This window comes from Ceratotherium simum, chromosome X (assembly GCF_057802395.1).
Source record: "Ceratotherium simum simum isolate JZ-2026a chromosome X, ASM5780239v1, whole genome shotgun sequence".
Classification (NCBI taxonomy): domain Eukaryota; kingdom Metazoa; phylum Chordata; class Mammalia; order Perissodactyla; family Rhinocerotidae; genus Ceratotherium; species Ceratotherium simum.
The window spans coordinates 30778267-30790672 of record NC_141940.1 but is presented as its reverse complement, the minus strand read 5'-3'; the positions used below and the strand labels follow the sequence as shown (position 1 = coordinate 30790672).

At 38.2% G+C, this 12406-nt stretch overlaps 1 protein-coding gene across 2 annotated transcripts in view; it reads left to right on the top strand.

The window, feature by feature from the left end:
• DOCK11 (dedicator of cytokinesis 11) overlaps positions 1 to 1685 on the top strand; it is a 170909-nt gene extending 169224 nt beyond the window's left edge. For both annotated transcript variants that reach the window (XM_004442252.3, XM_087427695.1), the window contains one exon: positions 1215 to 1685. In XM_004442252.3, the coding sequence (XP_004442309.1) occupies positions 1215 to 1337 (123 nt within the window). In that variant the 3' untranslated portion in view covers positions 1338 to 1685. The remainder of the gene's footprint in view (positions 1 to 1214) is intronic.
• Positions 1686 to 12406: the final 10721 nt, after the last annotated feature.

The following is a 12406-nucleotide window of genomic DNA, read 5'->3' as shown; positions in this document are numbered from 1 at the left end:
GTACTGAAATATGAATTATTCTGTTGAGCTCCATAAATGATTACTTGACAAAAAGATATGGCCTGGATATTCCTTTGCCCTTTTCAGTGTAATCTTTTACAGTATGCCCAAATTTATAGTCCTTTTTAAAATTGCTTCAAGCATTTGACTTTTTAATAGGGACTTAGATTATCTTAAAACTATTAATTGCAGATTTCTTAATTAGAGTTGGTGGTGGCCATTGTAGGATCTGTCTGGTATGTTTTGTTTTCTTCACAATGGGTACCCTGTTCACTTGGCACCTCTGACAGGTGTGGATAATCAATTAGTCGTCTCTTAAACCTCTACTGTGCTTTCAGGTTAGTGTCGTGAGTTATGGTTTTTGGAAGAGGAAATTTCTCTCTTATGGACTTTATATAAGACATGGTCTGTGGCAACACAAATGATATGACTCATTACTACCACCATAGAACAACTTGCAGGCTTAATACTGAAGTTTCAGAGCTAACTTGAGCACCAAGTATTGAAAGCTTGAGACCTAAGTTGGGACTGTATAGTAAAGAGGTTGGATGTGATCTGTATGTTGTTCTTGTCTTCCATCTAACCCAAGCATAAGATCTCTGTTGCTTTTGATCACACAAAATGGATAATTTTTAAAGTATCTGTACCAATATGAAAAATATGTTTATATACTTATGAGATATAAAATTTATATTTTATATTTATGAAGTTCTTCATTTCCAAGAAAAATCTTCTGTATCAATTAGCTTATGTAATTATAGTGTATCTTTAGAAATATGCACTTATGACTTTTGTCTTCATTTAATATTATTTCCCAAGTCTCTAGGGAAGGAACCTGAGTATCTGCATGTTTGAAAAGCCCCACAGGTGATTCTGAGAACCACTGTTTAGAGCTCTTGTTATGACCATCTGTTAAAAAAAATATTTTAAAGATTGCATTACCTCTCACTTCTTATTGAATTTTGTATTTTACAATCTTTTGTTTTTCTTAATGAGTAACCAGATCTTTTCTGCTTTTTTGATATGCTGCCTTTGTAATACAGCTTTGAAGACTTAAGTCGGTAATGTTATTCTTTGCTCTTTCTGCTTTATGTCATTTTAATTAGCTAAGTGTCAGTGATAAATTGAAATATGCCTGTAATTTCATATACACATATTTTTTTGGCAGTGGCTATTTTCCTTCATGATAAACATGCCGATTTCTTTTGTTTTAGATATTACAAGAAGATACAATGCACTCTCCCTGGATGAGCAACACATTACATGTATTTTGTGCAATTAGTGGTACGTCGAGTGACAGAGGTTATGTTTCCCCAAGATACGCTGCTGAAATATGAGGACATGCAGATGTAAAGTGACAACGAGACTGACCTTTCTCAGGAATATTCGGAGCTCTGCAAACGTTAAAATTTAAAGATTTGATATACATGGAGTGTTTCCTCCTGACACCAAAATTTTCATGCTTTCAAACAGGGTGCTTACATATCTGTAAATATTTAAGCGACTTGAAAGTGCCTGGAAAATTGCACCACTGTGCTTGGTTTGTACTTTTTTAGGTAAATCTATATACTGAGAAGTAGAGCTCAAAAACGTGAACTCAATTTGCTTAATAATCCCTTAAAATAATAATGGTACTATGTAAAATTGTATAATGGAACACAATAAAAGGTAAAACTTATTTGTAATTAGAAGTGAAGGAAATAATACTTTGAACTTAGCATTTTTCTTGACAGGAAGCTCAATTCATTATCATACTAATCCTTGGAGAAAAAAATGGATAAAAATTCCATAAAACATGGATATTTCAAGTTGGGGAGATAATTTGAAATCTTGCCTACTAGTAGTCAAGGCTGGGCTAAAGGAAACAAAAAGCATTATATAGGAAGGAAAATCTCACAAGGAAAGGATAGCCATAGAAATACCAAGCTTACTGTTCCTTTGAGTTTTGATCTGATGATGCTAGTAATCAGGTTGATCTCTCTCTGACAGACAAGACAAGGGATTCCTATGTGGCATAGATTTCCCTAGCAAGCAGCATTTGTTGCCAAAGCTTCGTCATCTGAGGCTATCCATAAAGCTAGACAAAACATTTCTGAGAATTCGCAGTCAGTACATCCTATGCAATTTCAAAGCTTCAGCAGAGTCTGAGGTAGGCATTTTGTAATGATTATTTTCTTAGTTTACAACGTTAAAGAGCGTTTTGATAGAACTCAACCGGTGCAGCATTTCTTGGGACAGTATACGTAATTGCCACAGATTTAGCACCTGCCACCTAGGGATTACATTCCTAACTATGAAAACTCTCAGACTACCTAAATAATTCAGGAGAAACAAAGATGTGAAGAACTTTTTTTAGCTTGAATTACCCACATAATTTTGGCTGCCTTTCATGTAAACTTTAAGTTCTAGACTTATTTTTCTTATGTAGTTGAGCCTGTTTTACAGACAAAAAAGACACTGAAATATAGATGGACTGCATGGAGCTTTGGCTTTTTTAACACTTTGTGATCAAGTAAATCTTAGAGATTATACTCCTGGCTTGGCCATGTTTCTCTACATGTCATTTTTAAGCTCTCAGGGGAGCATGAAATTATTTACTGAAGGTTAATTTTGTGTTTTAATAGAGGATTCAAAAGTATTTCAGAGGCAGTTTGTAATTCCTTAATATCTTGGAGTAGCCTATAGAGTTAGTTTCACCTTGAAGGTGACTGTATTTGGTATGTGTGTGTAAGGAGCCGTCACCTAGAGTGAGTGCTGCCATCTGAGAATGAGGCACGTTGGGGAAACTCCAGTGCTCTTTTCTTGATAACCAGTCCCTATCATGTCCGCCAGCACAGTGTCATGTACTGTGGATAATTTTTTAAAGTATAATAAATGGTACCTGTCCTCAAGGAGCTTGCAGTCTAGTTGAGGAGGCAAGATATACACAAAATTAAATAATACAAGAATTAACAATAATAAGAAACGTTGTATATGAGCACTGCCAAATGAAATGACACTCTCTGTAACTCATATCACATTCAAAGAATGAGAGGTCACTGTGAATTGTAATGTTCAGGGACAGTTTCATGGACAAAAGTAAGCCTTGAACAGGCTTTCAAAGATGAAAGGGTATTCTAGGCAAAAAGAAGATCATGAGCAAAGGTGCCAAAAAAAATCAGCAGAAGTGTGGGGGATGATGAGGAGACTAGTTTTGTTCAAGGATCTAGATTTTGGAAGGTCTTGAATGCCAGGATAATAGTATTTGGACTTTACTCAGTAAACATGGGGGAGCCAGTCAAGGTTTTTAAACAGAGAGATCACTTGATTAAATATTATTTTTACAGATTTAATCCTTCATATTGCTGCCAGATGTATTTGAGATAGAGAGAGATGGAAATATGGAAACCAGTCAGACAGCTATTGCAATAATCTAGTTATGAGTCCACAAACCCCTAGATAGGAACAAGAATGAAGAAGAAATGACAAGTACAAAAGACATCATGTGGAAAGACTGGACATGACTCACTGATGGCTAAGGAGAAAAAAGGAAAAGTTAAAGATAATTTTGTGTACCGTGGCCAGTGAGTTCCCCAGGTTGTGGCACAATTTCACTAGATTTATTTCACCAACTTTCAGACTAAGGGCAACAAGCTATAGAGAACAAGGTGGGTTAGACTAGAGAAAGCCAGGAAAATGTGTTTTGAAATATTGCATATATTAGGTATTCCTGTTGATATTTCATGAAGTGATTTGGCCTCTACAAATTAATTCATATCAAAGAATACATTTCTGCTATACTGATTGTTTTGCAGTTAAGCTTGAGTCCAATTTCCCCTGGAAGCTATTTCTCTTTGAACATATTGTAAAATGTGAACAAGTCACCATGGGTAGTGTTAGTTTATCACTACAGTGATAACCCATAGAGAAAATAAGTAATTCCATGCAAATTCTCTTAGTAACCAGTTGTCACAGTGGCACATGTCTGTAGATGGGATTGTTTTTACCATATTTATAGGATTTGACTGCCTATATAAATACAGTAAACATCTTTTAAAAAATGAAATAGAAAGCAGCAGTGGTAGCGACAGCCTTGGAACCTTGACCAACATGCATAGAACTAGAGATGACTCATTGGTTAATTATCAAACTAAGTAGGTCAGTATAATAACAACCCAAGCTTTTTATTATAAATACTAGTTTTATCTGAAATGAAGAACCTGAGCAATGTATTAGAATAATAGGAATTTCCAAACTCTTCAAAATATTAATAATCAGATATATATTTCTGGTTTCTGATCCACAAAATGGTGGACTACCTTCAGTCTCGGTATTGTTCTAGCAGTACACTACTTCAGCTGTCAAAACAGAAAGGGAAAGGAATAGAATAAAAGTTGGTTGGGGCTGGCAAGTGGGTTTGTGTAACAGGGCTGTTCCCCTATCCTGGGAGTTGGCCAGTAAGAATGCTTTGTTTATCTGGTTCTGGTTACAATAAATGCTTTTTTCTAGTCCCTAACCACGTAATGGTCACTCTTTAAGAAAAACGTGTATGTTTATCCAACTCCTGATTGAGTTGTGACTAAATTCTCCAAAGATTTTGCCTCTGGGTATGGCATTTTAAAACTTATTCCAACATGCTTTTTTCTCTTCTGTTTTTCCTCTTTATTGAGATATAGTTCACATACCATATAATTCACCCATTTAAAATGCACAATTCAGTGATTTTTAGTGTAGTCACAGAGTTGTGCAACCATCACCACAATTAATTTTAGAACATTTTTATCACCCCAAAAAGAAATCCCATACACATTAGCAGTCCCTCCCCATTGCCTGCCAATTACTCCCCAGCGCCTGACAACCACTAATCTATTTTCTGTCTCTATGGGTTTGCCTATTCTGGATGTTTCATATAAATGGAATCATACTATAATGTGGCCTTTTGTGACTGGCTTCTTTCATTAAGCATAATGTTTTTGAGGTTCATCCATGTTGTAACATCTATCAGAATTTCATTCCTTTTTGTGGCTGTATAATGTTCCTTTGTATGGATACATTACATTTTATCCATTCATCAGTTGATGGACATTTGGGTTATTTCCACTTTTTGGCTATTATTGATACTATGAACATTCATATGCAAGTTTTAGTGTAGACATGTTTTCAGTTTTCTTGGGCATATACCTAGGAGTAGAATTACTGGGTCATATTGTAACTCTGTGTTTACCCTTTTGAAGAACTGCCAGACTGTTTTCCACAGCAGCTGCACCTCTTTACATTTGCAGCAGCAGTACATAAGGATTCCAGTTTCTCAATATTCTTGACAACACTTGTTATTATCTGCCTCTTTGATTATCACCTTCCTAGTGGGTGTGAAGTGGTGTCTCATTGTGGTTTTCATTTGCATTTCCCTGCTGGCTGATGATGTTGAGTATCTTTCATGTGCTTACTGGTCATTTGTATATCTTCTTTGGAGATATGTCTATTCAGATTCTTTACCCATTTTTTTTTTAGGTGGTGTTGTCTTTTTATTGAGTTGCAAGAGTTCTTTATATGTTCTGGCTGCAAGTCCGTTAGATATGATTTCCATAGATCTCTCCTGTTCTGTGGGTTGCCTTTTCACTTTTGTAATGGTGTCCTTTGAAGCCCACAAGTTTTTAATTTTGGTGAAGTCCAATTTACCTATGTTTTCTTTTGTTGCTTGTGCTTTGATGTTGTATCTAAGAAGACTTTGCCTAATTCAAGGTCATAGAGATTTACACCTATGTTTTCTTTGAATTTTATACTTTAACTCTTACTGTTAGGTCTTTGATCCATTTCAAGCTAATTTTTGTATATAGTGTGAGGTAGGGGTCCAAATTCATTCTTTTGCATGTGGATATCTAGTTGTCCTTGCATCATTTGTTGAAAAGACTATTCTTTCCCCCATTAAATTGACTTGGCACCCTTATCAAAAATCAGTTGACCATAAATGTATAGGTTTGTTCTGGCCTTTCAGTTCTATTCCATTGATCTATATGTCTATCCTTATGGCAGTACCACATAGTCTTGTTTACTGGAACTTTGTAGTAAGTTTTTAAATTGGGAAGTGTGAGTCTTCCAACTTTGTTCTTTTTCAAGATTGTTTTGGATACTCTGAGTCCCTTGCATTTCCATATGAATTTTAGGATCAGTTTGTCAATTTCTGCAAAAAAAATAAAAGGTAGCTGGAATTTTGGTAAGATTTGCTATGAATCTGTAGTTCAATTTCGGGAGTATTGCCATTTTAATGATATTAAGTGTTCCAATCCATGAACACAGGATATTTTTGCATTTATTTGGGTCATCTTTAATTTCTTTCAACAATGTTTTGTAGTTTTCAGTATACAAGTTTTGCGCTTTTGTTAATTTATTCCTTAGTATTTTATTCTTTTTAATGCTATTGTAAATGGAGTTGGTTTTTAAATTTCATTTTCAGATTGTTTATTGCTAGGTTGTAGAAATATAACTGATTTTTGTATTTACCTCATATCCTGAAACCTTGCTGAATTCATTTATTAGCTTTAATAGTTTTTTTTTGTGGATTCTTTAGTGTTTTCTATATATAAAATCATGTCATCTGAAAATAATTTTATTGCTTCTTTACCAATCTTGATTCTTTTATTTCCTTTTCTTACTTAGAACCTGGCTAGAACTTCCAGTAGAATGTTGAATAGCAGTGGTAAGAGCAGACATCCTTGTCTTGTTACTAATCTTTGGGAGAAAGTGTTCAGTCTTTCACCTTTAAGTATGGTGTTAGCTGTAGGTTTTTCATAGATGCTTTTTATCAGGTTAAGTTCCCTCCAACATGATTTGGATCTGTTTTCTGATCCAATTCTCCCAGTAACCATATGATCTCTATATGACGTATAGGGAAATAGATGACAAATGGTTAAGAAATGTACTCAAGATACACATCAGATTAGAAATGATACTGAGGAATCCTGACTCACAGTCCACAGTGTCTTCAACTATTCTGTACTATTTTCTATGGTCTCTTGCTACAATTTCCTGCAACTTTCTAGAGAAACCAAAAAAGTTTTATCTTCCCCACTTTTTTACTAAAAAGGTAGCTCTATAAGGGTAGAGTCTGTGTCTGGTTTTTCACCTTTGTTTCCCCAGAACTGAAAAAGTGCCCAGCATGGAATAAATGCTTGAGCAGTCTCAAGGAAATAAAGCCAGTTTAGATAAGCAGATATTTCTGAAGCCTTTATTATGTGCAAGGCAATGTGGACAGGTAGGTCAGCCCTCAGAGAGATTGTGGTTGAGGGAGATAAGACATAGTCACATAAAAGATAATATGAAGAGGTCTGATAATAGCAAATCGCTGATAATGACAAGTGTTTGAATAGGCAAGAGCCTTTCTAGATGTATAACAAAAAAGGCTTTGTGAAGGAGATAGGGCATGAACAGAGCCTTGAAAGATGGGTAGAAACTAGCGTTTGTGTGTTGAGGAAGTACCTTAGGCAGAGTTCTTAACAGGAAGTTAAAAAATCAACTTCTTCATTTTAATTGTTATATGAACTCTGACTATTAAAACCAATCACTACTACAAGGGACATGCAAAGTAAAAACAGTAATAGAGTGCATGCATATGAAATCAGGTAACATTCTCTACCTTGTTTTTCTCAGACTCCCGTATCCTTTGGTCTTAGACTCAAACTGAATAAGTCAGCCTTTTCTTTTTGTCCAGAAAACTTATGCTCAATTTGCTTCACTCCCCCGAGAAAGAACCTTTTCAGCCAACCTCAGTTGACTTCTGATCTACAAGTCTCATTCTTTATGTACTGTAGCGTTTTGTAATGTTCACTGCTTCAGTAGATCTCCCATGCTTGAGGGCTTAAAGGCTCCGGACTCTCATCCTGCCTGCTGACTGCATGTGCCTTTCATAGGAAACCGATGGAAGCTATCATGTGAGCAGGTCAGGGCTGCAGTCTGGGAATTGTAGACCATTCATTCATCACACATTTATTAGTTACCCATTGTGAGCCAGGTATATGAATCATCAAGGTAGTATTCAGAGGGCAGATATGCAGATGGAATATTATAATCTAATAGATAATCCAAGGGTAGTCTTCTTCTGTCATTAGCTGTACTGAGTCTTCTGAATTCGTGTCCTTGAAGAGAAACATCTTAGTCTCTTTGAGGGATGTAAATGATAGGACCTAGCACTGATGTATTTGGACATTTAATATTGAGAAGCAAAAGCAAAGCCAATATAGATGTGAAGTTATGTTCAATGCAAAGCTGACCGGGTCCTATAGTACTCATGCAGTGTTATTTCAGAATTTTTTTGTGGCATAATCAGGATTTGAGATGCCTCCAGAGTCACTGTAATGGCATGATAATAGTACTATGTCCCCCCTCCTCATCCCAAACTAAATCTAGACACACAAAATAAGAGAATGAGAGGGCCTGGTGGTTAAGTTCAGCATGCTCCACTTCAGTGGCCCAGGTTCAGTTCCCAGGCACAGACCTACACCACTCGTTGGCTGCCATCCTGTGGCAGCAACCCACATACAAAATAGAGGAAGATTGGCACAGATGTTAGCTCAGGGCAAAACTTCCTCAAGCAAAACGAGGAAGGTTGGCAACGGATGTTAGCTCAGAGTGAATCTTCCTCAGCAAAAAAAAAAAAAGAAAAGAAAAGAAAAATTAGAGGATGAGAGAGGAAAAATGGTGGAGTTGACAAAATTATCCCTATCAGAACAAGTACAATGAAAATGAGACTTCCAGAAGGAAACTTTGCTATACTTTGTTCCACAACAACTGCAAGTAGTTACAGGGTCAGCTGAATACAGTTCAGGTCACATGTAAGAGAAATTCATGGAAATAATTTTGGATATTTACACAAAATGGTTTGTTTCTGAAAATAAGGTAACCTCGCCACCACCACCTCCTCCACTTCCTTTGTTATTGAAACAAAACTCAATCAAAGTTGTAGCTCTGGAAGGAGACTCTTCAGGAGGGAAAATTCCAGTGCTATCCCTATTAGTTTAACCATCTTGTGATTCTTCTTATTTCTCTGAACTGTCACTACTGTGATGGTGCTCAGAGGTATTTCGTGATAACTCTGCTTCTAAATGAAACTCTTTGATGGGGGCAGGCTAATTCGGGGTCCCCATAGCCTACCCGGGGGGATTGGCTGCCCTTTAATGATTATTCTCATTTTGAGAGGTTTGGCATTCCTTCTATATAGCATATAGTGGTTAAGTGCACAGACTCTGAAGCCCGACTGGCTGGGTGAGAATCCCAGCTCTGTCATTTACCAAGCTGTGGGACGTTGGGCACATTACTTAACTCCTCTATGGCTTCGTTTTCTCATCTTTAAAATGGAGGTATTAATTGTACCTACCTCTTAACATTGTTGTGAAAATTCAGTGAAGTATGTAAAGCATAGAGAATGATGCCTGGCACGTCTATATAATTGTTATGTCTATATACGTGTTAGCTATAACTATAACCTTTACCCCAAAGCATAGCAGAATTTTGCTAACCACTACACCCTCTATGTCTCTGGACCCATCCCTTCCTTCCAGGCGGAAGTGGGTAGGGACAATGGATGGGTCAAGGTCAGGCCATTTTTACCATTTGGTTTTCCACAGATCACCTCTGGCCTCACTAGATCTTGCCCTATGATGGAGATCTGTGCCCCCATGCAAGGACATTATTTCCTGTGTGGTATGGGCACCAACAAATACACACAGATGCTGGTGTTAACAACCACTGTTTCTTTACTGGTGCATCCTGGCTGAATATCAGCCCTGCCCCTGTGTCTGTCTTCCTGAACAGAATCCGGTTTTTTATAGGTTCCATACACATCTGAGCATTGACCAGCGATCTCTTATGCTCCCCGACTTAGGGTCTCTCTGCTTACTGGCACCTTCTCTGGCTTCCTTCCACTATCAGAACTACACAGAAGTGGTTTTGGATTTGAGATGCTCCCTCAGTATTCCCTCTATAGAGTCTCGAGTACAGAGCCTCCTTCAGTTTAATTTAATTTATACCTTTCATTTGGATTTCTGCTGTCAGTGCTCACAGATAACTGTTCTACAGCTCTCTTGAAATAGATCAGAAAGGTTTTCAGAATTCCGCTTCCCCATCTCCTACACGTCTCCGTAGCTATAGAAATCTTTTAGGGGAAACTTCGTCCAGCCAATCTTGTTTAAAGACATTTCACTCTCACATTGGGTGATGGGGCTTGGAGTTGAAGTCTACTGTCTCCTCCCTGCATTTTAGTCAAATGCTGGCCCCTACCTCCCAAAACCCTCCTAGGTACTGTCCTTTCCCCGCTCAGTCCTTTCATCTCTCCAAAAGCACCCCCATACTCCTATGCTATGCACTCTCCTCACGCTAGGTTCCCAGTGCCCACTGTCTGGATGAATCACTTTCCACAATCATGACTCCTAACTGCAGCTTATCTTACCTAAGAGCATTTCAGCAAGTCTCCGCAGCTGCTGCAACTCAGAGAAACTGACCTTTAGCCAGGATCTGACAAGTCTCCACTAGGTAAACATCTTGAGATGGAAAAGACTATAATTGCCCTCTCTCCACCCCAAATCTGAAATTTTTCTCAGAGATGGATACCTCTCTGCCCTCAGTCTCCATCCCTGCCAGGTCTTTCCCAGCAAGGATTTCTTCCTTCAGATGGCCATGAGCAAATCAGTCTCTGCCCCTGCTTTGCTTCTTCCTCCTCCTGCTCTGATGTTGAGACATCCCTAGGAAGTCAGCTACCCCACAATCCCACCCCCCTACCAGGATGTGGCAGAGTAGGGGGGGGAGTCTTGCGCTTCCCCTTTCCAGGAGGCCAACTGGCCAAGACTCTGAACTGCCTGGATCCCAACCTTCCCCACTGGCACCCTGCTGGCTGACCTCACATGCTCACTTCTTTGATTATTCGTTTGCTCCATGGTCCTTTAAATCTTAGATCAGTGGTTCTTAATCAGGAGTGATTCCCCCACCCCCATCCCACCTCCCCAGGGGACATTTGGCAATGTCTGGAGACATTTTTGGTTGTCACAACTGGGAAGTGGGGTAGCTACGGGCATCTAGTGGGTAGAGGCCAAGGATGCTGCTAAACATCCTACTATGCATAGGCAGCCTCTCACAACAAAAAGTTACCTGGCCCCTAATGTCAGTAGTGCAAAAGTTGAGAATTGCTGTCTTGGAAGGACTGCCTGTCTCACTGGACTCCTTGATGGCTACTGCAACAGCTGGTTTGTTCTCAAGGATCCTTTTGCTGGTCATCCCACCAATAAGTATACGGGTAGATCTCTCTTTCCTACTAATGGCCATTTTTACCCTCAGTGGCAACTGTCTGCCCCCTTGCATGCTTGCAGACCACAAGCAGTAGTGTTCTGCCTGACCTTCATTTCTAACTCGGCACTTAGCACGTTGGCCATACTTGAGGATGCTCACCGTCTGCTTCATGATCTCTATGGCTATTGCTTCCACTTTCTGGTGAAGTCTTTCTCACTACTAGCAACCTTCCAACTTGCTAACTAGGCCAAACAATTCCAGTCCCATTGCTGCTGCCCCTTATGAAGCAATTTCTTTTAATAAAATGAAACCCAAGACCCCTAGATATTAGCCCTGAAGGAAAAGCAGTAGATCAAGAGGAATATCTACTGAAGGACATAAAAATATAGTCCTGAGTCAATGGAGAAACATACCTTGTTACAATTACAGAACAGATGTGACTTCTCTCAAATATCTGTAAATTCAATGCCACCTCAATCAAAATCTCAAAAGGATTTTTTAAAACTTGACAAAATGATTCTAAAGTTTATCAGAAAGAATAAAGATGTAAAATATCTATGAGAATACCCAAAAAAGAGGAGTAAGAAGCAAAGGCTTGCCCTAGCAGATATTAAAATGAATAATATAGCTAATTAAAACTGGGTATTTACAGAAGAACAAAGTTACAGGATTGACACTACCCGACTTCCAGACATACTGTGAAGCTACAGTAATCAAGACAGTGTGGTATTGGTGAAAGAATAGACAAATAGATCAGTGGAACAGAATAGAAAGTCCAAAATAGGCCCACGTAAATATAGTCGATTGATCTTTGACAAAGGAGCAAGGGCAATACAATGGAGCAAAGATAGTCTCTTCAACAAATGGTGCTGGAACAACTGGACATCCACATGCAAAAAGACGAATCTAGACATAGACCTTACACCCTTCACAAAAGTTTATTCAAAATTAGAATGACAGACCTAAGTGTAAAATGCAAAACTATAGAACTCCTAGAAAATAACATAGGAGAAAACCTAGATGACCTTGGGTATGGTGATGACTTTTTAGATACAACACCAAAGACAGATCCATGAAAGAAATCATTGATAAGCTGGGCTTCATTAAAATTAAAAACTTTTTCTCTGCAAAAAACAATGTCAAGAGAATGAGA